Source organism: Bubalus kerabau, chromosome 22 (assembly GCF_029407905.1).
Source record: "Bubalus kerabau isolate K-KA32 ecotype Philippines breed swamp buffalo chromosome 22, PCC_UOA_SB_1v2, whole genome shotgun sequence".
Classification (NCBI taxonomy): Eukaryota; Metazoa; Chordata; class Mammalia; order Artiodactyla; family Bovidae; genus Bubalus; species Bubalus kerabau.
In genome coordinates, this window is record NC_073645.1 from 53955431 (window position 1) to 53981068 (window position 25638).

General features: G+C 58.7%; 2 protein-coding genes across 3 annotated transcripts; one reads left to right on the forward strand and one right to left on the reverse strand.

The window, feature by feature from the left end:
* The first annotated feature begins 12045 nt into the window (after positions 1 to 12045).
* PRAP1 (proline rich acidic protein 1) lies at positions 12046 to 15844 on the forward strand. The gene is made up of 5 exons (XM_055560339.1): positions 12046 to 12230; positions 14293 to 14359; positions 14976 to 15022; positions 15428 to 15528; positions 15633 to 15844. The coding sequence occupies exons 1-5, from the start codon at positions 12223 to 12225 to the stop codon at positions 15842 to 15844; spliced, it is 435 nt and encodes a 144-aa protein (XP_055416314.1). The 5' UTR covers positions 12046 to 12222.
* Positions 15845 to 22050: 6206 nt separating this feature from the next.
* On the reverse strand, positions 22051 to 25147 carry FUOM (fucose mutarotase). Of its 2 annotated transcripts, none has more exons than XM_055561029.1 (6): positions 25023 to 25147; positions 24494 to 24562; positions 23480 to 23550; positions 23211 to 23309; positions 22622 to 22695; positions 22051 to 22375 (listed from the first exon to the last, which is right to left on the reverse strand). In XM_055561029.1, exons 1-6 carry the CDS (start codon positions 25105 to 25107, stop codon positions 22309 to 22311), a joined length of 465 nt encoding a protein of 154 aa, XP_055417004.1. In that variant the 5' UTR covers positions 25108 to 25147; the 3' UTR covers positions 22051 to 22308. The 2 variants fall into 2 exon arrangements, with proteins under 2 accessions (XP_055417004.1, XP_055417003.1); XM_055561028.1 differs by having other exon boundaries at positions 22051 to 22391.
* Positions 25148 to 25638: the final 491 nt, after the last annotated feature.

Here is a 25638-nt window from a genome sequence, read left to right on the forward strand (position 1 = left end):
GGGGAGATAAATTAGGATTTGGGATTAACATATACACTGCTGCTAAGTCGCTTCAGTCGTGTCCGACTCTGTGCAACCCCATAGACGGCAGCCCACCAGGCTCCCCTGTCCCTGGGATTCTCAAGGCAAGAACACTGGAGTGGGTTGCCATTTCCTTCTCCAATGCATGAAAGTGAAATGTGAAAGTGAAGTCGCTCAGTCGTGTGCAACTCTTAGCGACCCCCTAGACTGCAGCCTTCCAGGCTCCTCCATCCATGGGATTTTCCAGGCAAGAGTACTGGAGTGGGGTGCCATTGCCTTCTCCAACATATACACTACTATCTATAAACTTTGGCCACCTGATGCATAGAACTGACTCATTGGAAAAGACCCTGATGCTGGTAAAGATTGAAGGTGGGAGGAGAAGGCGACGAAAGAGGATGAGATGGTTGGATGGCATCACCAACTCAATGGACATGAGATTGAGCAAGCTCCAGGAGTTGGTGATGGACAAGGAAGCCTGGTGTGCTGCTGTGCATGGGGTCACCAAGAGTCAGACATGACTGAGCGACTGCACTGAACTGATACATAGACTAGGTAAACGACAAGGGGGCTTCCCTGGTGACTCAGTGGTAAAGAACCCGTTTGCAAGGATGCATGAGACGTGGGTTTGATCCCTGGGTTGGGAAGATTCCCCCAGAGGAGGGCATGGCAACCCACTCCAGTATTCTGGCCTGGAGAATCCCACGGACAGAGGAGCCTGGTAGGCTAAGTCCATAGGGTCTCAAAGGGTAGGGCAGAACTGAAGTGACTGAGCATGCACACATGCAGACAACAAGGACCTACTGTATAGCACAGGGAACTCGACTCAATATCTTGTAATAACCTATAATGGAAAAGAATCCAAACAAGAATATACATGTGTGTGTCTAACCGAAGCACTGTGCGGTACACCTGAAACTAACACCATGAATTAACTACAGTGAGCTTCTGCCTGTCAGAACACAGCCTTCAAGGGCTAGAGACCGAAACTGGGACTAGGAGCAGATATCTGCAACTCCTCAAAAGGGCAAAGGCTTGTTCGTCCAACGGCAGGATGAGTCCAAGTCCTTACTCTGGGCACATGTGAACGTGACCTTATTTTGGAAATAGGGTCTCTGCAGATCTAATCAAGTTCAGATGAGCTCATACTGGATCAGGGTGGACCCTGATCCAGTGCCTGGTGTCCTTATAAGCAGGGGAAAATCTGCATATAGACACACAGGGAGGAGGCCAGGTGAAGATGGAGGCAGCTATTGGAGGGAGGTGGCCACAAGCCAGGAGACCCCTGGGGCTCCTGGGGGGCTGGATGAGACGGGGATCCAGTCGCCTCCCCTGGAGCCTGGGAGGGAGCTCCGCCCCGCCAACATCTTGACGTCCGCCTCCAGAGCTGTGGAAGAGTGAGTGCAGGCTGTGGTGGTTTGTCACAACTGCCCAAGGAAGCCAGTGAACCTCAGACATCTCAAGTACAGACAGCGTCTCCACGTGGTCAAGAAACACAGGTAACCCAAGAGAAAAACGGACCAAGGAGGATTTCGAGGGCCCTGAACCCCGAAGCGGTGCTCTGCCGAGGGTGCTGGCTCTGAGCCGGGCCTCCCGCCTGCGTGCACACCCAGCGGGGCACCCCGTAAACAGAGCGTTCATCCCTGCGATGGAGTGAAGGGAAGGAACCGTGCAACCGGCAGGAACAACCCTGAATCACAGAAGAGCTTTGGCCAAAAGAAGCCAAGCACTAGGAAGGTCAGAAATAAGCAAACCACCGCCTTGTTCAGGAACCCCTCCGCGCTCAGGCCCGCTCCGGGCTCAGCAGAGCCCCAGGGGCCCTTTGGGGCCCACGGGCGTTTCCTGTCTTCACCGGGATGCTGGATGCCTGGGGCTCACTTATGAACATATGGCTGCACCTTTGTTTCACGTCCTCTTCTGAGTTCGTTGTATTTTACAACAGAAAAAGTTAAAAACAAACAAAACCGGGGTACAGCGGGCCAGCCACGGAGGCGCCCACACTGCGCCCTCGTCTAGGACTGGGCCCCCGCCCTCCCGTAAAGCATGGACTGACGACTGGCTGTCCCCTCCTCAGGAGGACCCTCTGGGGATAAAGGGTACAACCAAGGGCCGCTGTCCACCCTGAACTCTGAATGTGGCCCCCCCACCACTGTGGGGGCGCATCCCACAAAGACTGCTCAGCCTCAGAACGCCCACACTTGCGTCCTGCGAGGCCCTTCTCGGGTACCGGGTAACGGCACTATGAGCGCCAGTGCCTCCCGGCGCAGGCGTTGGCTCTCACCCCCGGTCCAGGCCTTGCTGCGGGCTCCCGTGCTGGCGGACAGGGAGGCGCGGGCGGCCGCTGTGGGGTGGGCGGGAAGCCCCCGGCCGGGGCTGAGAAAGGGGTCGCCGGGCCGTGGACTCCCCAGGCGCCCGAAGAGGAGGATTTTCTTAGGGTCTTGAAACGGGGCCCTTCCCTGAGTGCCTCGCCTGGGCGGTACAGACTAGCAAAGCGCCCCCACTGCCATTCACCCCAGGCAGCGGGTGGGTACTCTTCTTGATGTGCGTCGAGGTCTGGCCGGGGCTGGCCTGCGGATGACGTGCGGGCACCTGCCGCAGGGGGGCGGGTCATCCTTCCGTCATTCTCCACCAGGACAGCGCTTTTGTGACATCCACGCTCCAGGAAGCAGAGACGGCCAAGGAGCACCCAGTGCGAAGAGATGAGAAGCCCCGAAATGGGGCGGGGGGGACAACCGGGGCCGGTGGGGGAGGGAGGTGCGAGGTGAGGACAGGGCGCCCAGGGCTTGAGGGGAGCGTGGCAGGGGCGGGAAGGACAGAATCCAGAGGGGCCGGACTGTGGGCCTGCACGCAGTAGATGCCCCGCCACTCTCACACCCAGCCCGCGGTTGAGGAACGCTGCGCGGAACGGCAGAGGTGCACCCGGATGCCTGCAGACCGCCGATCTCAGGTTGGTGGCCTCGCCCTCTGGGCAGGGGATGGCCGAGGTCTCCCCCTCGCCCCACCGTAGGCCCCTCCCCAGGGGAGATCCGCCCCAGGGTTCCCTTTCAGCCAAACGTTAAGCCCCAACTCCTTTGATCAGCGTGACGTCATGTTACATCATCTGGCGTTTCCACAGCAACAGAGACAGGCAGGCCACGACACGTCTTCTCGAAGAAAAGAAGCTTTGGGGACCCATGTACCTCTGCGCCTGGTCCCAGGCAGAATGCTGGGGTAGGGCTGGGCGGCACGTGGGAAGGCCGGGTCCCCAACATTCCTTTCCCAGGCGGAATCACGTGGACCCTCTGGGCGGGCTGGCTGCGCGCGTTCACGCGACAGACAGAGGTCCGGGGAGCGGGAGGGGTCTTCCCTCCGCTCCCACCCGCCCCCTCCCTCCACCTTGCGGTGTCACTGCGCTTTCTGCAGCGGATCAGCTGCTCCCCGCTCTCTGCAGTGCGCGTCTCCTCTGTGAGACGTGGGGAGCGGGCACAGGATGAGCAGAGAGGCCGGGATCGCGCTCCGACGGGTGGGTGGGTGGGTGGGAGGGCACAGACCTGGAGCTGCCAGCCCCCAGGCAGCTCGGCTGCAAGCCGCGTCACAGACTCGCTCACACGCGCCACTCTGGGATGCTGCGTCACCGGAGGCGCGCGCCGGTGCGCACCGCGCGGGCACGAGCGTCCTGTCCGCACGGGGCGCGCGTGTGCCGGCGGAGCGCGGGGGCTGCGCGCTCTGCTGGAGCCCCGCGGAGCCCCCTGCCCGCCGCGGCCCCGGCCCAGGTGCTCTCCCGTCCGCTGGCCTGCAAGCGGGTGGTGGGCTCGGCGGCCCATTCAAGGACTGGGGTCTGCGGGCGCCAGTCCAGCCCGAGGCCCGGGCGAGGCGGGGCGGGAAGCGGAGCCGGTCTGCACCGGGCTTCGGCGTCCCAAGTAGCCGCCACCTGTGGCCCCTAAGCCTGCGGCAGGTGGTTCAGAGAACTGCCCCTCGGCTTCTTGAACGCCGCCCGCCTGCCCGCAGCCTGCCTCACCACCGCCACCCCGTGCCGCTGCTGGAGGCTCTTCTCTGTGCCCTGGTGGGTCCGAAGCCCCTCCTGCGCCCCTCACCCCAGACCAAGCTGAACGGGCCCTGGAACCGGCGCCCCCTCCGCACCTCCTGACGCCGGCTCCCACTGGCTCTCTCAGACCCGCAGAGGTGGAGCTGGCTGGCGGGGAGGGGGCTGCAGTCACCAAGCGGTGGGGAGAGCTGATGTCCCAGCGGTCCAAGATGCCCTCCTCTACTGAGGAATCCGGCAGCACGTCGGGTCTGTGCCGGACACCCACGACCCTTCCGAATGTCCAGGCAGGGACCTGCCTCCCCCCCGGGGGGCTCCCGGATCCTCCCGGAGGCCTGACAACAACCTGCCCTGGGATCAGCCGGGCCCCTAAGTGGAGGACCCCTGCTCGGCCAGCTGCTAGCGGGTCCGCCGCAGTGCCCCCTCCACCCCGCACATACACCTCGCACAGTCACACTTAAAACATCTGCGCACACGCACCTCGCACATCCATGCACACACAGTATACCTGCGACCCCTGCACACACATCACACTCCCCCCACACACGAACCACGCATACCTGCGCCACGCACTTGCACACCCCTGCACACACTTGGCTCCACACCCCCACCCCCAGACCCTGCTCCACAAGAAACGGAAAAGGCTCACAGGCGTCTCCAAGGGGCAGCTGCGCAGGATGCGGCGGCAGGACAAGGATGCGAAGGAAGGATGCGGTTCCAGACGCTTCTTCGCTGGGGCGGGGCAGGGGAGGGGCCGGGCCCCAGACCGAGGCTGCTGTTGCCCGGGAAACGCAGGCTGGGGGAGGGGGCGCCCCGGTCTGCAGCCGCCGGAACCCGCCCGCGCATGCCCGTCAGAGCCTGCAGCGCGTCCCCAACCTGTCACAGACACACACCCACATCCAGCCATGCACGCACCTATGAATGCATATGCCTCACACACACATTACACACACGCCGTTCACACACATTGCACACACATATACCTCACACAGTCGCACTGCAGGCAGGGTGGGAGGTGGGGTGAGGGGGTACAGACAGAGACCCTGGCCAGCCTCCCCCCCACCTCCCCCCCACCCCCGGGACGTCAGGCATTCAGGCACCGCCTGGTGGCGGGTGCAGACTTGCCCTCTTGCCCCCTTTGGACAGCTTGGTTCAGACTTAGCTAGTTTGGGCCCCACCCGCCCAGAGGGTCTCCTCCTCAGGTCTCAGTGTCTGAAGCCCCTGGGCTGTCCGCTTTGCAAGGACAAGCCTGTGGTCCTGGGTGGCCGTTGTGGCCCAGGGCCTGCACAGGGCCGGCTGTGGAGGGGATGCACCGTCTTGTTGGCCGAGTGAGCTGGTGAGCAAGGGCTGTGGTCCCGGGGCCCCCAGCCAGGGCCCAGCCCATCCCCACGCCAGGTCGGGCCCCACGCTCAGGCTCACAGCTGCTGAGCAACGATGGATGTCGCTGCTGTGTCAGCCATTCTGCTGTTGACAAGGGCCCCACAGCGTGTGCCCTGCTTTATCTGTCCAGTCTGTCTGGACTCGGGGACACACCGCGGCTCCCAGGCGTGTCCACTGTTGACAGCGTGGCTGTGCAGGCTCTTGCACTGGTGATAGGGTGGACTTTCGTTTCTCTCGGGCGGGTATCAAGGAGTGGAGCTGCAGGGTTGGGTGGCAGTTCCCATGAAGCTTTTTGAGAAAAAGTGAACCTTCTTCCCAAAGCGAGTGCACACTGCACATCTCTGCCAGGGACACGGGGGTCTCGGCTCCCTGCTCCCCTCCAGGCCCTTTTTATCACGGCCGTCTGTGTTCAGTTGCTAGAAGTGTTTAAGTGTTAGTTGCTCAGTTGTATCCGACTTCTTGTGATCCTGTGGACTGTAGTCATCTCTAAGTCCCATAGACTGAGTGCCTTAAACAACAGGACGTGTCTCCTGGTGACTCTGGAGGCTGCAGGTCAGACACCAAGGTGTTGGCAGGGCCGGCTTCCTCTGTGGCCTTTCTCCTGGCAAGAAGCCTTGCCAGCTTCTTGCTTGTCATCAGATGGCCTTCCCTCCGTGTGTTAAGGGCTGTAGTCTTAGAATGGGCTAGGGCCCACCCATATGACTGCATTTTAACTTAATTGTCTCTTTACACTTGATCTTAGCCAAAAGGCCGAGAAGCGATTAATTGTCTCTTTAAAGACCGTGTTTCCACATACAGTCCCGTTCTGAGGTCCTAGGGGGTTAGGGCTTCTACGGGTGAGTTGTGAGAGGACACAGTTCTGCTCACAACACTGACCTCATACCCACCAGGAGGGGACTGACGTCTCACTGGAGTTCAGTCTGCGTCCTTAATAGCTCACAATGCTAACAACAACAAAAATTAATCAACAGTGGCTCTAAAGAAGAAATAGAGAATTTTATTCAAGCTAGCCTGAGGCTTATAACTCAGAAGATTCTGAGGGCTGTTCTGCTTGTTAGAAGTTGAAGGGACAGCTATATGAATACATTTTCAAGACAAGGGATTGTTCATCGAAATGACACTGACATTTCATGTAAAGTTCACTGAAGATATGCATTCCAGATCTATCAACACATGTATGAATCGAAATACTTCCCTGGTGGTCCAGTGGGTAAGAATCCGCCTGCCAACGCATGGGACACAGGTTCAATCCCTGGTCCGGAAAGATGCCTCATGCCTCAGAGCAGCGAAGCTCGTTCTCCACAACTACCGAGCCTGTGCTGCGATACTGAAGGCCCCACGCCCGGGGCCTGTGCTCCACAATGCGAGGGGCCGCCGCAGCAGGAAGCGCATGCGCCGCAGTGCGGGGCGGACCTCCATCTCTGCAACCAGAGGAGGCCCGCGGGCAGCAGCAAGACCCAGCGCAGGAAAAGTAAATAAATAAGTATTTTTTAAAAATACACGTATGAATCGAGCTGCATGCCAGCTTGGCCCTTACAGAACTAGGAAGAGAAGGAAGAAGGGAAACAATTTGGTGTCCGTGGTGAGGCAGACGCTCTCGCTCTCGAGGGGTCTGGTGGACGCACGGTGCGGACGCACGTGAACAGGCCCAGGGCCGGGGCGTTCCGCGTGCCCTGTCTCGTCCTGTCTCAAAACACCACTTCTCCTTTATCAGTAACTGCACACCTCTTCGTGGGTCTCTTTGCCACCTGTGTACGTTTGGTGAAATGTTGGCTCAAATGTTCTGAACTTTTTTCAGTTGAGTTCTTTGTCTCCTTGTTACTGAGTTGTAAAACTCTTCATATATTCTGGCCTCCGAAGATTTGCAAATAGTCTCTCCCAGTCTGTGACTTACCTTTTCACTTTCTTGAGTCTCTTTCGAAGTGAAGTTTGTAATTTGGATGAAGTCCCAGAAATCAGTTTTCTCTGTTACCTGTCATGCCTTCAGTGTTGTGCTTAAGAACTGTTTCCTTGATCCAAGTCTATGAATATTTTCTCATTTTTTTCTTCCAGTGGTTTTGTAATTTTAAATTTTACATTTACGCCTATGATGCATTTTGAGGTAACTTTTGTGTACAGTGCAAGTCATAGGTCTAAATTCTTTTTTTTTTGCATATGAATATGCAATTGTCTCAGGCTTCCCTGATGGTTCAGGGGTAAATAATCTGCCTGCAATGCAGGAGACGCAGGTTCTATCCCTGGGTCAGGAAGATCCCCAAGAGGAGGAAATGGCAATCCACTCCAGTATTGCTGCCTGGGAAATCCCATGGACAGAGGAGCGTGGTGGCTGCAGTCCATGGGGTCGAAAAGAGTCAGACGTGACTTAGTAACTAAACAACAACAACATTTTTCAAATATCTTGTTTGCCATAGGCTATAAGTAAGCGCTGTGGAGCATGTACAGAGAAAGGCTTTGGGGCGCGCACTGTACAGGCTGGCGGCGTGCCAAGCTGGTCGGGCACCGTTGGTGGTCAGCACTGTGTGGCTCGGTGGATGTGAGTGGAGCGCAGACACTGAGGCGGTGGGGCATGTGCTGACCCCTGTCAGGCTGCAGTGAGGTCAGCTCCTGAAAAAGACGACACTACTGCAGCCCAGCAAGCGCTCCCGTCCCCTCAAGGTGGAAAGCAAGTTCCGACAACAGGTATTTCTCATCTGAATGCAGAGTGCCAAAGAATAGCGAGGAGAGATAAGAAAGCCTTCCTCAGTGATCAGTGCAAAGAAATAGAGGACAACAATAGAATGGGAAAGACTAGAGATCTCTTCAAGAAAATTAGAGATACCAAGGGAACATTTCATGCCAAGATGGGCATAATAAGGGACATGGGCCTAACAGAAGCAGAAGAAACTAAGAAGAGGTGGCAAGAATACACAGAAGAACTGTACAAAAAAGCAAAAAAGGTCTTAATGACCCAGATAACCACGATGGTGTGATCACTCATCTAGAGCCAGACATCCTCGGTGTGAAGTCAAGTGGGCCTTAGGAAGAATTATTTGGAACAAAGCTAGTGGAGGTGATGGAATTCCAGCTGAGCTGTTTCAAATCCTAAAAGATGATGCTGTTCAAGTGCTGCACTCAATATGCAGCAAACTTGGAAACTTCAGCAGTGGCCACATGTAGAGTCGTCTCTTCTGTTGTTGGAAGAGGGTGTTTGCTGTGACCAGAGTGTTCTCGTGGCAAAGCTCTGTTAGCCTTTACCCTGCTTCATTTTGTACTGCAAGGCCAAACTTGCCTGTTACTCCAGGAATCTCCTGACTTCCTACTTTTGCATTCCAATCTCCTGTGATGAAAAGAACATCATTTTTTGGTGTTAGTTCTAGAAGTTCTTGTAGGTCATCATAGAACTGTTCAACTTCAGCTTCTTTGGCATTCGTGGTTGGGGCATAGACTTGGATTACTGTGATAGTGAATGGTTTGCCTTGGAAACAAACAGAGATCCTTCTGTCATTTTTTCAAAGAAAAACTCAGCAGTGGCCACAGGACTGGAAAAGGTCAGTTTTCATTCCAATCCCAAAGAAAGGCAATGCCAAAGAATGCTCAAACTACCGCACAATTGCACTCATCTCACATGCTAGCAAAGTAATGCTCAAAATTCTCCAAGCTAGGCTTCAACAGTACATGAACTGAGGATTTCCATATTTACAATGGATTTAGAAAAGGCAGAGGAACCAGAAATCAAATTGCCAACATCCATTGGATCATAGATAAAGCAAGAGAGTTCCAGAAAGACATCGACTTCTGCTTTATTGACTACGCCAAAGCCTTTGACTGTGTGGATCACAACCAACTGTGGAAAATTCTTCAAGAGATGGGGAAACCAGACCACCTTACCTGCCTCCTAGGAAATCTGTATGCAGGTCAGGAAGCAACAGTTAGAACTGGACATGGAACAACAGACTGGTTCCAAATAGGAAAAGGAGTACGTCAAGGCTGTATTGTCACCTGCTTATTTAACTTCTATGCAGAGAACATCATGAGAAATGCCAGGCTGGATGAAGCAGAAGCTGGAATCAAGATTGCTGAGAGTAATATCCTCAGATTTTCAGACGACACCACCCTTATGGCAGAAAATGAAGAGGAACTAAAGAGCCTCTTGATGAGGGTGAAAAAGGAGAGTGAAAAAGCTGGCTTAAAACTGAACATTCAAAAAACCAAGATCATGACATCTGGTCCCATCACTTCATGGCAAATAGTTGGGGAAAAAGTGGAAACAGTGACAAACTTCATTATCTTGGGCTCCAAAATCACTGCAGATGGTGACTGCAGCCATGAAATTAAAAGATGCTTGCTGCTTGGAAGAAAAGCTATGACAAACCTAGAGTATTAAAAAGCAGAGACATCACTTTGCCGATGAAGGTCCACTAGTCAAAGCTATGGTTTTTGCAGTAGTCATGCACAGATATGAGAGTTGGCCCATAAAGAAGGCTGAGTGCCAAAGAAGTGATGTTTTTGAACTGTGGTGTTGGAGAAGACTCTTGAGAGTCCTTTGGACTGCAAGGGGATGAAACCCGTCAATCCTAAAGGAGATGAGTCCTGAATATTCATTGGAAGGACTGATGCTGAAGCTGAAGTTCCAATACTTTGGGCACCTGATTCGAAGAGCCAACTCTTCAGAAGAGACCCTGATGCTGGGGAAGATTGAAGACAGAAGGAGAAGGGGACGACAGAGGATGAGATGGTTGGATGGCATCATCAATTCAATGGACATGAGTGTGAGGAAACTCCAAGAGATAGTGAAGGACAGGAAGCCTGGTGTGCTGAGGTCCAGGGGTGTCTCAAAGAGTTGGACATGATTGAGTGACTGAACAACAGGCAAGGGTGGGGACACAGTCCTCAGATCCACTCAGACCAACTCAGATAAGCCTTCCACCTACTTGGTCTTTGAGTTAGGGGATTTATTAAAAAAGAGCACAAATAAAGAAGCTGGGATTAATCATCCTTTTGTGACATTTTGGAATCTGGTTTCAGGAGTCATGATGTCTCTGGTTTACACTCTCAGGCCAGGTGGTCCATGGCTCCAGGATCTGTGAGCTCACCGTGCCTGGACAAACAACCTGAGTGGGTGGTTAATCTCTACAGCAATTTAAGTCCACTAACACTGTTATCAACAGTAGCAGTCAGTCACCTGATTCTGATTAATTGGCGTTCAGGGAGCATAGGTTGAGGTCAGAGGGAACAAGAAAGGGATAAAGTTTGGGGTGGAGAGATTAATCATGAACTCGGTCAGGGAACTCAGCTTTAGGGGGACTCAGTGTCACTACTAGGAATAACTCTCTAGTTAAGTTGATTGTTGGGGGCAGGGCTAGCTTTGTAAGCACTGCTAGTAAGTCGACTATCTTTTTGCCTTTTTATACAGTTCATGGGATTCTCACAGCAAGAATACTAGAGTGGTTTGCCACTGCCTCCTCAGGCAGCAGAGGATGAAGTGATTGGATGGCATCACTGATTTATTTAACTTCTATGCAGAGTGCATCATGTGAAATGCCAGGACATTTGGCATCTGCCATGGACACGAGCTTGGGCAGACTCTGGGAGATGGTGAGGGACAGGGAGGCCTGGCATGCTGCAGCCCATGGGGTTGCAAAGAGTCAGACATGACTTGGTGCGTGAACAATAACGGTAGTCACCATGTCACCTTTAGTGGAAGAAATGTTTATGTCCTGGGCTAAAATTATCGTTCAGCTGTGAGTAGTTCAGGTTTTCCCCGGTGGCTCAGACAGTAAAGAACCTGCCTGCAGTGCAGGAGAGCCAGGTTCAATGCCTGGGTCAGGAAGCTCCCCTGGAGGAGGAAATGTCAACCCACTCCAGTATTCTTGCCTGGGAAATCCCATGGACAGAGGAGCCTGGTGGGCTGCGGTCTGCGGGGTCGCAGAGTCGGACCCGACGGAGCATGCACACAGAGTCCTTTCATGTGAGGCGAGGCCATGAGCAGCTCCAAGGGCCAAAGCCCGTCTGCAGCATCACAGCGTCCGGGTGAGGACAGCTAAGGTGCGGTGTGGCCCGCAGAGGAGCCGCGATGAGCAGGCAGAGCTGCACGACTGCTCTTCATTCGCAGAACGGAAGGCCTGGGTCTGCTCTGCGCCGTGAGGGCGAGAGCTCGCGCTGCAGCTGCAGGGACCGCAGACCCTGCAAGGGGGCGTCTACACGCACAGTCAGACGTGTGAGCCACAGAGGAGTGCCTTTACTGGACACGCTCTCGTGTGTGACAACTATATGACAATGTTGGATAGAGTCAGATACTGCTTGGGTTCAGTATTGGGTGAGTAAAAGGTTTGGTGAACTCCTGACATTTCAGAGGAGTCTGGCAGCTGTGGCTGAGGGCCCGGTGGGCAGGGTGGGCTGGGATGCCCTCTGGCTTCCAGCCACAGTTGGCCCAGCTTGGGTGGGAACGCCCCCGCCCTCCACCTGGTGACAAGGCCTGCAGCATCAGGATACAGGTGGGTGGGTGCAGGCCGTGCGGATCCCAGCAGGTGCCGAGATGGGGCGGCACGGCTGAGCCGGGTCTCGGGAGCGGGCTGAGAGCCACTCCTGGGGAGGGTCATGGGTGTGACCGACGGATGGAGGCGGACCCAGTCACCTTGTCAGCACAGCCAGGATCCCTGGCCCCTGACCTCTGTCCAGACACGCCCACATGGGGGCCATAAAACCCGGAGCGGCGAGAGTGGGAGGAGCAGGACCAAGAGTCTGAACACCCGGGCTGCCGGCTACCTGGATCTGAAACCATAGCCCCCAGTGCACCCTCTGCACCAGAAAGGTGGCCTGACATGAGAAGGTAATGCCTAGCGCCCTTAAACCCGGGTCCCCCCAACACCCCGTCTAACCACAGCTTTGCTGGGCGGTCCCTTGGGTCCGGAGCCCCAGCACACGGACCAGGCTCGGGGCACCTGTGTCCAGAGCCCAGCTTGGTTCTGGACGGGGATCCAGGCTCTGTCTGGCTGCCCCCCCAGGTGCTGGCTCCTCTTGGGTGTTCCGGGCTTGGGGACAGAGCTCTCCCTCCTGAGTCACCAGAATGGTCGTTGTCCCCAGGGCTCCATCTCCAAAGGCCACCCCTGTGGTTTGGGAGAGACAGCCCCTGTCCCTTGGGGTCCCTTGGCCCTGAGAAGCACCTGAGAGCCCCTGGAAGCAGGTGGGAGACTCCAGGGTCAGAGGAGACAGGTCTATGACCAACAAAATGGAAACGGGGTCAAGACGATGAGGCAGGGCTGGAGGCCTCGGGGTCCTGGGGGCGGGGCAGCTGGAACCAAGGGGTCATCACCCTGGAAGCTGGGGTTGACTGAGCCCGGGAAGTCCTGAGGCTCCTGCTGGGCACCCCCCTCCTTCGGGCCCCTCCTCAAGTCAGAGCTCCCCTGGCCCTCCTGTTCTGGGGGCTCTTCCAGGAACCCCAGCTTGGACACGAGGTGGGCCCATCAGTGACTTGGGGACCTCCTGGTGTTCAGAGCCTCTGCCTAGGGCTCGGAGCCCAGATCAGGCCAGCGCCCTGCAGTCCAGGGCAGGTGCCTGCCCTTTGCCCCCATGATGTGCCTGGAAACCCCTACGTCGATGTGCTGAGTCACCCGGAGGGGCGAAGGTCTCCGTGGGCCTGGAAGCGAAGCTGGGGCATCCGGCAGGAAGCCTTGGGTCCCTCCCCCAACCACGGCCCCCAGGCCCTCCCCAGGAGTGGAACGCTCCCTACACACGGACAGCTGAGCTGCACTCGGCGGGTGAGATGGTCTGTTTATTTAAGTGAAACCCCACTGGAGTTTCCAGTCTGGGAAACTGGGTGGCACCCAGTCAGCAGACAGAAGGAGCTCGAGCAGCACAGAAGTGGAGGCCGTGCCGGGCAGCGACCCGAGCCCGGGACATGCAGCAGCTGTGGGCGGCCAGCACGGCGGGCTGCTCTCTACCAGGCCTGGAACCCCCGCGGTGCCAGGCGATCCTGGACTGCCTGGTTCAGATTACGTCCCGGGAGGGCCCAGACTGCAGTGAGGTCTCAGTTCAGGGCCGGACACGACTGAAGTGGCTTAACACGAGCACACACGCAGCAGCAGCAACTCCACAGGGGCCTAGTGTCCTGTGGTTTAATAAGGCGAGAGACGCCAGGGCACGCGCACAGCACACACCTGCACACGTGTGCACCCTAACACGCCTCACGCCCCTGCCGTCAGCCCAGCGCCCTCGAGTACTCAGGTCACCTCATGTCCCCCGCGTCCCTCCACGCCTAGCCTTGACCACGCTTCCCAGAAGCCCTGCTCCGGCTTGGTCTTTGAGCTCCTCAAGGTCAGGCTGCAGGTGTCCACACAGAGCACCCCATCTTTCCTGCCCATGTCTCCGGGGTGGAGGGAATTGCCCTCTGCCTCTGAGGAGCCACAGGGTGTAGCCTCAGGGTGCCGTGGGCCCTAAAGAGGAGCCTTGAGCCCACACCTCACCCGTCCCTCGGCCCCAGGCCCCAAGCACTCGGCCGACAGAGGTTCCGGGCCCGCAGGCAAGGCCCGCGGGAAACCGGGACCTGCAGGGTGGGGATCAGACGTGAGTCTGGCCCGCGTACCCTGGTCTGGGATGCTAGCTGTGGACCTGCGCGGGACCCGCCCCGGCTTCCCTGGTTGGACCACTGCCGGCCAGGCCAGGAGCCCTGCCTGGAGGCCGCGGGGCAGGAGCAGCGCGCCCCTCACCCTGCCCTCTGCCCCCGGCCCCTGCTGCTCGCCAGGCCAGGAGTCCTGCCTGGAGGCCGTGGGGCAGGAGCAGCGCGCCCCTCACCCTGCCCTCTGCCCCCTGGACCACTGCCGGCCAGGCCAGGAGCCCTGCCTGGAGGCCGTGGGGAGGAGCCGCGCGCCCCTCACCCTGCCCTCTGCCCCCAGGCCCCTGCTGCTTGCCAGCCTGGTGGCTGTGTTGCTGCTGGAGGTGGGCTCAGCCCGGATCCCCCAGGTACGTGTGGGCTCCTCACCCAGCCGCCCCCGGGGCTGCAGGAAGGCACCAGCGGATGCAACCGCAGGGCCTGTGAGCACTGGGGGCCTCAGCAGGGTCTGGGGGACAAGTCTCATGACCCCAGGTGAGCCGGGTGGAGGAGGGGGCCTGGTGAGGCTCCCCTGTGCTGTGAAGCCTGGGACCCCTCCATGTGCAGGCTTGTCCAGGGGTCCACGACTGCTGGGACCGTGTCTTTCTGCAGCTCCAGGTCCAGGATACCCCTCCCTACAGCCTGGGAGTGCCCAGGTCAAGGGGCAGATGCAGGAGGACAGGCACAGCTGTCCCGCAGCTGCTGGGCCCCGTCACGGCAGTGGGTCGCTGTTTCACCTGCTCCCCTGTCCCCGTCGGCCCTGCAGGAAGGACAGGCAGAGGAACCGGCCCCCGTGCTCAGGCCGCCAGCTGGGGGTGGGTGGAGAGGGTGCAGCTCCTGTGCTGTCCCCAAGTGTCAGACCCAGGGCAGGATGGAGCTGGCAGTGCCTCGAGGGCCTCGGTGCGGCTCCTCCCAGCCGCCCCCCCAACCCCGCCCCGCCCCCTCAGAGCACTGCGCTGTGTCTCACCTGCGGCCTCACTCTCCCAGGTCCGCGTCCAGACCAAAGGCAAAGTCGGGGCTGAGCAGGACACAGAGTGAGTGCCCCTGGCAGTCCTTCCCGTCCCCCCGGGGACCTTGGTGGAAGGGTGGGTCGTGTCCAGCTTTGGGGAGGGGAGGTACGGGAGCCCCTGAGAGCTGACCGACCAAGCAGAGTGCGGGCCTGGGGGTTTGAGTGGCTCCCCGCCGCCCCACCCAGGGGGTCTGGCCCCTCAGCCCACCCATCTCCCTGGCACCCGCTAGGCTGACTCCTGCTGGGCGGCCAAGGCGGCAGGCAGATGGCAGCAGCCCCGTCCGCAAGCCCCGGGCTCTGCTGACCTCTGCCCTGGCCAAGCCCCCGAGCCTCCTCCAGGACCCACCCGCAGGAGGGGTGCGGCAGGGACCCTGGCCCGGGACGGGCCTCTTGCTGCACACGAGACGTGAATCCGTGCTCTGGCTCACAGGGTCTGGGATGCCCGCGCGGTCGAGTCTCTGAAGAAGGACAACCAGCTCATCTGGCTGCTCATGGCACCCAAGCTCATGGCCACCAGCAAGGAGCAGAAAGGTGGGGGCAGGCACTGCCCACTGGGCTGGAGGGCATGGGGTCGGCCTGGATGGATGGCGCCTTGGGAGGGAGATGGAGGCCACAGCCTCTCTGTCTGTCCCCAGGTGCCAAAGCCCCGGCAGAGACCGATGATGCCCTGGGCCACGTCCCGGGCCCGAGGGAGGGTCCTGAGCCCGACTGGGACAGCCTGTTCCACGACGGGCCCGAGGAGGCCCCAGAGGAGGCGAGGCCCTGGGCCCGGGTGCTGCCCCCTCGCCAGGTGCTTCATGGGCCTGAGGAGGACCGAGACCACATCTACCACCCCAGGGAGCCCTGACCCTGCCCCGGCCGGAGAAAAATAAAGCCTGCAGAGGTGGCTGTGTGTATTCAAGAACAGTGATCGCGGCCTGCCTGCTGTCTGGGAGAAGGGGGCTGCAGGCTGGCCCCACACACGCAGGGTCTCTGCAGTGCAAGCTGAGCCTGGGTCCCGCCCGGTGCCCCCGCGCCTGGGCCCATCTGCTCCCCCGGCCTCCCCGGGCGCTGGGATGGGCGGGGATGGAGCGGCATTGGAAGCAGGACTGGGAGGAGGGGCCCGGCAGTGCTGGCTCAGGGGGCAGGGGGCAGGGGGCAGGGCACGGGCGACAGGGGGCAGGGCACGGGCGAGTGGGGGCAGGGCACGGGTGACAGGCGGCAGGGGGCAGGGGGCAGGGCACGGGCGGGTGCGGCAGCTGGGCCCAGGCTCCGTGCCCGGTGGCTCGGCAGGCTTGCGGTCGGTCGTGGGCGCAGGTCACTGGAGCGCTACTCGCCGTCCACATGCAGGTGCAGAGGGCTTTCTCCGTGGCAGTCATGTCCCAGGGTGTAGAGGGACACACTTGGTACCTGGACCCTCCCCAAGCCTGGACGGAGCCTGCTCAGGGCTAAGACACAAAGAGGTGCCCAGTGGGGACCTCACGTGCCCTAGAGCCAGTATCTCTCCCCCAGTTCCGAGCTCCTCAAGGACTCAAATGGCAGCCTCACCCCGGGATGCGCTGCTCAGCAGCATACAAGCCTCCCAGCCCGACAGGAGCTGCCGCACCCACAGCACCGACGAGGAGACCAAGGCCTGGCAGTGACCTGCCCCAAGTGAGAAAGTGCAAGTCGTTCAGTCACGTCCGACTCTGCGACCCCATGGACTGACTATACAGTCCATGGGATTCTCCAGGCCAGAATACTGGAGTGGGTAGCCTTTCCCTTCTCCAGGGGATCTTCCCGACCCAGGGATCAAATCCGGGTCTCCTGTATTACAGGTGGATTCTTTACCAACTGAGCTATCAGGGAAGACCTGCTCAAGGTCCGGTCCTAACTGGGGCGGAGCGGTGCTGGTCCCCACCAGGCGCCTCACCACCCTCTGGCTGAGTACAGGGGCGGTGCTGACTCGGCGCCCTGCTCCTGCCCCAGAATCACCCAGGCCTCAGGTGGCCCCGAACCTCACACGGCCCCTCCAGACCACCCTGTCAGCGAGGGGGAAGCCATCTCCAGCGAGAGTACAGGTGATTGGGCACCACTGTCCCAAGGAGGGCAGACCCGGGTCCACGCTGAGCACGGCCTTGGGCAGCCCAGGGGGGTGTTTGTGGCCAAAGCTGCCTCCAGCCCTGCTGGAGCCTGGTCACCTTGGGCCCTTCCTGCACCGAAGGCCCAGGCAGAGAGGCAGCGGGCGCTGGGGGCCTCGGGGTGAGCAGGGGACACTGGCGGGGACCACGGGCCACTCAGCCCCCTGACTGAGATCCTGGGGAGGTCTGTCACCTGAAACGGCGTGGCCCCTTCTCCTTCATGGCAGTCGGGGTGGAGGGCGTCAGGGGAGCCCCACCTGGCTGGCTCCCCCTGCAACCCCCTAAACTCCCAGGGGCATTCACACTGCTCAACTGCCTGAGGGTGCCAAGTCCTTGACTCTGAGCATGGTCACCTCCCTCTGCCCCCAGTCACTAGGCAACACTCCTGCAGTGACCGCTGGTGGGGGAGGCGCCCAGACACGGAAGGGACAACTGAGGCCAGTCCTCCCGGGAGCCACTGCCTTCCGCCCTGATGCAGTGGCCCTGGGCACAGCACCCCCATCTAGGGATACAGGCTCTTAGCCAGGCGGTGCCCACCGACCCTCACCTCCACACATCTGAGCTGCCCCGAGTGGAGTGGCTGTGACCCGCGGTGTCACGGGATGTTGTTCCTCCAGCGGCCGTGCTCTTCCCTGAGTCTGAGTGTTTGGTTGAACTCAAGAGTGGAAGCGACAAACAGATTCAAGGGACTAGATCTGATAGACAGACAGAGTGCCTGAAGAGCTACGGACAGAGGTTCGAGACATTGTACAGGAGGCGGTGACCAAGACCATCCCCAAGAAAAAGAAATGCAAAAAGGCAAAATGGTTGTCTGAGGAGGCCTTACAAATAGCTGAGAAAAAAAGAGAAGCTAAAGGCAAAGGAGAAAAGGAACATCTGAATGCAGAATTCCAAAGAATATCAAGGAGAGAGAAGAAAGCTTTCCTCAGTGATCAATGCAAAGAAATAGAGCAAAACAACAGAATGGGAAAGACTAGAGATCTCTTCAAGAAAATTAGAGATACCAAGGGAACATTTCATCCAAAGATGGGCTCAATAAAGGACAGAAACGGTATGGACCTAATAGAAGCAGAAGATATTAAGAAGAGGTGGCAAGAATACACAGAAGAACTGTACAAAAAAGATCTTCACGACCCAGATAATCACGATGGTGTGATCACTCACCTAGAGCCAGACATCGTGAAATGTGAAGTCACGTGGGCCTTAGGAAGCCTCACTACGAACAAAGCTAGTGGAGGTGATCGAATTCCAGTTGAACTATTTCAAATCCTATAAGACGATCCTGTGAAAGTGCTCACTTAATATGCCAGAACTTTGGAAAACTCAGCAGTGGCCACAGAACTGGAAAAGGTCAGTTTTCATTCCAATCCCAAAGAAAGGCAATGCCAAAGAGTGCTCAAACTACCACACAATTGCACTCATCTCACATGCTAGTAAAGTAATGCTCAAAATTCTCCAAGTCAGGCTTCTTCAACAGAACATGAACCAAGAGCTTCCAATGTACAAGCTGTATTTTGAAAAAGGCAGAGGAATCAGAGATCAAATTGCCAACATCTGTTGGAGCATAGAAAAAGCAAGAGAATTTCAGGAAAACATCTCCTTCTGCTTCATTGACTATGCTAAAGTCTTTGACTGTGGATCACCACTGTGGAAAATTCTTAAAGAGATGTGAATACCAGACTACCTGATCTGCCTCCTGAGAAACCGGTATACAGGTCAGGAAGCAACAGTTAGAACTGGACATGGAACAACAGACTGGGTCAAAATTGGGAAAGGAGTACATCAAGGCTGTATATTGTTACCTTGCTTATTTAACTTATATGCAGAGTACATAATGCGAAATGCCAGGCTGGATGAAACACAAGCTGGAAGCAAGATTGCTGGAGGAAATATCAATAACCTCAGATATGCAGATGACACCACCCTTATGGCAGAAAGTGAAGAGGAACTAAAGAGCCTCTTGATGAACGTGAAAGAGGAGAGTGAAAAAGTTGGCTTAAAGCTCAACATTCAGAAAACTAAGATCACGACATCCGGTCCCATCACTTCATGGGAAATAGATAGGGAAACAATGGAAACAGTAAGAGACTATTTTCTTGGGCTCCCAAATCACTGCAGGTGGTAACTGCAACCATGAAATTAAAAGACACTTGCTCCTTGGAAGAAAAGATATGACCAACCTAGACAGCATATTAAAAAGCAGAGACATAACTTTCCCAACAGAAGTCTGTCTAGTCAAAGCTATGGTTTTTCCCCTAGTCCTGTATGGATGTGAGAGTTGGAACATAAAGAAGGCTGAGCACTGAAGAATTGATGCTTTTGAATTGTGGTGTTGGAGAAGACTCTTGTGAGTCCCTTTAACTGCAAGTAGATGAAGGCAGTCAATCCTAAAGGAAATGAGTCCTAAATATTCATTGAAAGGACGGATCCTGAAGCTGAAGCTCCCATACTTTGGCCACCTGATGCAAAGAACTGACTCATTAGAAAAGACCCTGATGCCGGGAAAGATGGATGGCAGGAGGAGAAGGGGACGACTCGGGAACCGCTGAGTCAAGGATGAGATGGTTGGATGGCATCACCAACTCAATGGATATGAGTATGAGCAAGCTCCAGATGGTGTAGGACAGGGAAGCCTGGCGTGCTGCGGTCCAAGGGGTGGCAAAGAGTTGGACACAACTGAACGATTGAACAAGACCCTTCTGGTGGGCACAGGGGATCCCCAGAAAGAGCTTGGACCAAGTGAAAAATGCTGTGATACTGTGATTTGTCATAAGAAACACATTTGGTCTTCATCCCTGATCCTGGCGCGCAAGTCCTAAAACCCTTGGGACTTCCTGTGATAGTGTGACCCTTCACTGTGTGAATGAGGTGACTCTGGGAAGGTCCCTAAGGATGGGGCCAGTTGCCAGGGACCCACCAGGAATCGAGGGTTGGAACTTCCAGCCCCACACCCAGTCCTGAGGGAGGAGGGGACGGGGGGTTGGATCAATGGCCAGTGGCCAGTGCATGTCATGAAGCCTCCAGAGAAAATCAGAAGGCTGGGTCTAGAGAGCCCTAGGGCTGCTGAGCACGTGAAGAGGTGGTGAGAGTGGTGCCCAGGAGGGCAGGGACATGCCCCCCAGGACCCACTCACCCGGCGGTTCCCGAGTCCTGTCCTTTTAGGGTAAATGGTGATCCAGGGACTGGCTTTTTCCCTGAGTTCTGTGAGCTGCTTGAGGGAAGTAATCAAGCCCGGGGAGGGGTTGTAGGAATCCCGAATCTACAGCCAGTCAATCAGAGGCACTTGGGACTGACATCTGGAGAAGGGTGTCATCAGGGCAGTCCTGAGCCTGAACCTGTGGGATCCGACGCATCCCGGGCAGGCGGTGCCAGAACCAAGCTGGACAGGAGGTCAGCCGCTGGGGCCCCAGGGGAAGTGGGGACCAAGATCGTTAAAGGCCCTGGTCCAAAACTGGCAAGAGACTGACCATTCATGTCAGCAAAGACAGCAGACAGAAGGCCACACACACCCATGAAAGGATACTCAACATCATTAACCATCAGGGAAGGAGAATGAGAATGGAGGCGACACCGGGAGAGTCCCGCTAGAGCGGACGAGGACCCGGGCCGGAACGCGCATTCTCTGGGGCTGCGGAGGCCAACCCACTCAGCGGCCTGAAACAGCCTGGGGGCTTCTTACAAAGTCACACACACACGTGCCCTATGGCCGAGCCTTAAACCCAGGTGCTTACCCCACTCATGTTCACAGCAAGCTTATCTGTAACAGCTAAGAGCTGGAAGCAACCCAGAACCCCCCAAGAGGTGCCCGGGAGTGGCGGAACCCCGCTCAGCAGCAAAGAGGAATCATGGACTCACACGGCTAGCACCCCACACGAGCATGCTGGGCACACACGGCCTTCCACTTGAACGAAATTCTGCAAAGTGCACACCAACCTGGGGGGTAGGGATGGAGGTGCTGATTCAACACCCAAATGAGTCTGACTGAACATGTTAAATGTGATCAGCTACTGCATGAGAATTCAACCTCAATAAAGCTGTTTCAAGCGAAACACTTCCTTCTGCAGCTGGAAGTGGCCGGCTGTGGGGTCAAAGGTCTGAGATTAAGCCCCAGTGGTGGCGGGCCAGAACACAGTCCCTTCCCCAGGCTGAGTCCCAGATCTGCCCAGTGTGCCTGTCTGCTCTCCAGGTCTACCAGCCCCGGGTCCAGACCATGGGAGCCTCCCCCAAGCCCTGGGGATCCCCAGTCACCCCAGCTCCCGCATCTAGCCCTGTAGAGTCTGGAGGAGGAAGGAGGGAACCCTCAGGGAGGGACCCTGTGCAGTGGCCAGTGGGACCCCTGCCCACTGTAGTTCGAGACCCAGTTTGAGAACGGGCCAGGAGGCCGCCGCAGCCTCACAGGCTCCCTTCCCCTGGGCGTGGGGATCCTCCTGTCCTCTACCACCACCCTGGCCATTCCCAGACGCACTCAGGCCCGTGCGTGCTGTCAGTGAGTGCTAACCACTGGAGCAGGGACACGGCACTGCCCCCTCCGCCCCAACAGCTGACACTCTGGTCGGTCCCCAGAGCTTCCGGGCCAGCCCCTGACACCTTCCCTCCAGCTTTGGGGCTGAAGGAACGGCCCCAGCCCCCTCTTCAAGGACCACTTTAGTGCCTGCAGCCACGCGGGGCTGCCCGGGCGGCCGACGCACCTCCTCCAGGCCCTCTGCCCTGTGTTGCATCACCAAGGACCCCCACCCAGACCCCCAGGCCCCCTGAGTGCTCTCCCCACTCACGGGTCTCTCTCTACCTGCGTGCACTCTTGTTCCACATCCAGGGACCTGCCAAGTCAGGTGACCCAAACCCACTGGGAGGAGAAGGCCTCACCTCCCCTCTGAGGATTCACCGAGAGTGGGTGGGGGTCTGCTCTCTGGGGAGCCAACAGCCTCCCTTGCACTCAGCACCAAACAGGCCTCTGTGAGTCGGCAAAGAGCTACTGTTTAAAGCTTTGGACCCAACGCTGGGCACGCCACCGTGCTTTTGCATCATTTTCATAAACAGGACGATCCCGGCCCCGGTCAGCAGAGGCCCATGCAGGACCCTGGCGGGGCGAGCTTTGGGTGCTGCCGGGGAGGGCCAGGCTGGCTCATCTGGCCACTGGACGGACGTGTCTGCTGGTGGCCTCAGCAGGCTCAGGGGTGTAGATTCCTCTCTGGGCAGGTGGTCTTCAATAGGCTTAGCACAGGTCTTTAGGGGCCAGCACCCCCTTCTTGAGGATGAGGTTTCCGTAGAGGGCCGTCTCCCTGCACAAGGAGCAGGCTGAGCGCCGGGCGGGGATGGAGAGGATCCGGCTGCCCGGACCACCGCTCTGGCCCCCGCCCAGGCACGCCCAGCAAACCCCTTGCCTCTCTCATTCCCTGTGGGGCATTTAGTCCAGGCGCAGGGGCTGCATGGAGGGTGGAGAGAGCTCTGGAGTGGGGAGGGGTAGGGACCCTGCTCGGCAGACGTAGCGCGACCCAGTGGACCCAGTGGATCCAGCCAGAACTCACCCAGTTGCCACAACAGCAAAAGCCTTTTTCGCCCGCTCATAAAATGCAAACCTCTCCACCATCCCCAGGGAGAACTGGAAGGCAGAGAGGGAGGGTTGAGGCTCAGGCCCGGGGGGCAACGGGAAACTCTGCAGGCTGGGGTCCCAAGGACACTGGCCTTCTGACCTGTGTGGACTTGGCAGGCAGGGACACAGGGGGCTGTGGTGGCCACCTGCCTGGGGCCCCTGAATCACCTGAGCTGCCCCCAGGGCGGTGGGTGGGGGCTACTGTCCAGACCAGGAGCCCCGGCTCCTTTCAGGAAAGTCCCACCCAAGACCTGCCCAGCCCTTTGCAGGACAAGGGGTGACAGGCAGCATCGGGCCAGGCCTCTGGCCACAAGTGGGAGCCAGGAGTACCCTGCTGTTCCCAGGATGGGGTGTGTGAGGACCCCCAGGCAGAGATAGATGAGGGTCCCGGGAGGGAGGGGGTTGGCCAGGGCAGGAACTCGCATACCCATGGTGCAGAGTTCCGGGGCTGTCTTTCACTTCTCCTGGGCCTCCAAGGCACAGAGGGTCCCTGAGCCCTTTCCCAGTGGGGATCTTAGGCTCACCTCATAGCCAGCCCTGGAAAGGATGGACTGGTAGCTCGTCCACACTGGTGTCAGCAGGCCGCTCTTCCTGTCGCTGGGCACCAGCTCCATGACCATAGCCTAGTGACGGAGAGGCTCGGCTCTGTGGCCAACCCCCCTGCCCTGGGCACCCTCAGGGCTCCTCTGGTTGGTTCAGGGCCTCGGGAACACAGGTCCTCCCCACCCCCATCAGGGCAAGTGGTCCCCCTGTGTTCTGGCAGAGGGCAAGCCAAAGCCCGGAGCAGCCTTACCGGGCTCTGCACGTAGGTGTCCAGGGGCAGCAGCTGCAGCACGGCCTCTAGGAGCTGGGGGATGCCCAGGCCTGGGGGCAGAGGATGGCCTCAGATACCGGGAACGAGCTGCCCGCCTAGGGACACTTACCGAGGTCACACTGAGTTTCCCCGCCGGAGCCACGGCCCCTGTCTCTGTCTGCCCCCACCTACCCCACCTTCACTCTTCCACACAGGCCGTTGGTGGTGACCCCAAACACGTGTCCACCAGGAGGGGCACCCAGGCCACTTTCTTGATCCCAGGAGGCCCTGGAGATGACCCCCTGAGACGATAGTGGGGTCTAGAAAGAGGCCTCTCTTGGCTGCCCTCAGATCTGCCCTGCTTGGCTCCAAGGCTCTCTGCTGTCCTGAGAGTTGGTTTCTGATTGTTAAGCTAATGTATGCTCATGTACAAAACTGGGAAACACAGAAGCCATGAAAAGAAAGGACTGTCCCACCTCAGAACACCGCTGGGGGTGGGAAGCGCCCAGGCACAGCCGAGCCCAGCCCACCTCCATTACCGTCAGGACTGCTAACCCCTCTCTTACGTGTCCCCTCCAGGACCTGGTCCCCACCCCCAGTCTCACCTCCCACTGTCCCCTTGCACGACCTGCCCTGCTCCCCCCCCACCCCCATGAGGTGAGAAGGTTCTTTAGCGGCGTGTGAGTGTGCGGACACCTGGAACACGTGGGGTCAGGCCTCCGGTGCTGGGATTCTACGGAAGAGTACAGGCTGAGCTCGTGGACTGGGCTGGGCACCACTGCTCCGTCAGGCCTATTTTCCCATGTGTAAGAGGCCATCAAGTGCTGCGTGAGACGGGGCAGGAGGCCCAGGCTCCGTCTGGGGGCGGGGGCTGCGGGGAGATTCTGGCGCGGAGACCTGCTGGGTCCCTGGGGCAGTGCCTGCGGGCTTGGTGGGGGCGGGGCAGAGCCGCCGCACCCGGCGGCCCAGAGCCCAGCGCACCCTCCCACCCACCCTGCGGCAGGCGGGGCTCACCGTCGGCGCGGATCTCCTCCGGGCCGCCTCTACAGATGGAGCTGCTGGGGAAGTTCACGTCTGCAAGAACTGGAAGGCCAGCACGGCCAGACATAGTTTAACAGTGGGTCGGCCCACGTCCCTCGCGCCGCGTGGGGGGCACAGACCCGGAGCCGCAGGGCCGACGCCTGAGGACTCGCCCCGCCCCGCCCGGGTCTGCGATCGCGAGGGACCGGAGCCTGCGCGCCCGAGGACTTGCGGGGTAGCCGAAGGCTGGGCGGGCTCCGGGCGCTCGGCCGCGGTCTCAGGAAGAGAGACCGACGCACACGTCCCAGACCAGCCCGGGCGCCGGCGGTGCGGGCCCGAGGGCCGTGAGGCGACGGGGCTGGAGCGCGCGCGGGCTGCGGAGGACCGTGCGCGGGGCCGCTCGGCCCGGCCTCCGGGCTGGAGAAGGAACCGGACCTGCCCGCCCCCGCCCAGGCCCGGCGCCCTGCCCGCCTGCGGCTCGCGGGGCCGGCTCTCCCGGAGGCTCGGACCCAGCAGCGCTCACCGATCTCATCTCCGTGCCCCATCCGCGCCAGGGCGAAGAGCAGCTCCGGGGACAGGAGCGCGGGGACGCCCTTGAGCACCACCATGGTCGCGGGCGGGGGGCGAGGCTTCGCGGGGCGGGGATAGGCGGGGCTGCGCGAGGGGAGGGCGGGGCGAGCGAGGCGCGGGACCTGGGAATGGGCGGGGTCTGGACGGAGGGTTCCCCAGCCAGGCGCGGCGGACTAGGGGGTCGTTTGGGGAGCGGTGGACCTCAGCCCATCCCATTGTTGCAGGAACCAGTACTACAGAAAATAAGCACCACACTCGGAGAGTTGAAGAACTCAGATTTATTATGTCAGGGGGCCCAGAGGAGTTAACACTCCAAGCTCTAAGCCCCGAACAAAGGGGTTATAGTGTTTTTAGAGACAGACTACAGTGGGCTTTCTGGTGGCTCAGACGGTAAAGCGTCTGTCTACAATGCGGGAGACCTGGGTTCGATCCCTGGGTCGAGAAGATCCCCTGGAGAAGGAAATGGCAATCCACTCCAGTACTATTGGCTGGAAAATCCCATGGACAGAGGAACCTGGTAGGCTACAGTCCATGGGGTCTCAGAGACTGAGAGACTTCACTTCCCTATA

Bases quoted from the DNA above. Each gene is read 5' to 3' on its own strand.
- PRAP1 (XM_055560339.1), top strand. The intron at 14,360-14,975 runs GTACGTGTGGGC...TCACTCTCCCAG, and splicing joins GCTCAGCCCGGATCCCCCAG to GTCCGCGTCCAGACCAAAGG. The intron at 15,023-15,427 runs GTGAGTGCCCCT...TCTGGCTCACAG, and splicing joins GGGGCTGAGCAGGACACAGA to GGTCTGGGATGCCCGCGCGG.
- FUOM (XM_055561028.1), bottom strand. From the start codon at position 25,107: ATGGTGGTGCTCAAGGGCGTCCCCGCGCTCCTGTCCCCGGAGCTGCTC. The intron at 24,563-25,022 runs GTGAGCGCTGCT...CTGGCCTTCCAG, and splicing joins GGGGCACGGAGATGAGATCG to TTCTTGCAGACGTGAACTTC. The intron at 23,310-23,479 runs GTAAGGCTGCTC...CTCCGTCACTAG, and splicing joins ACACCTACGTGCAGAGCCCG to GCTATGGTCATGGAGCTGGT.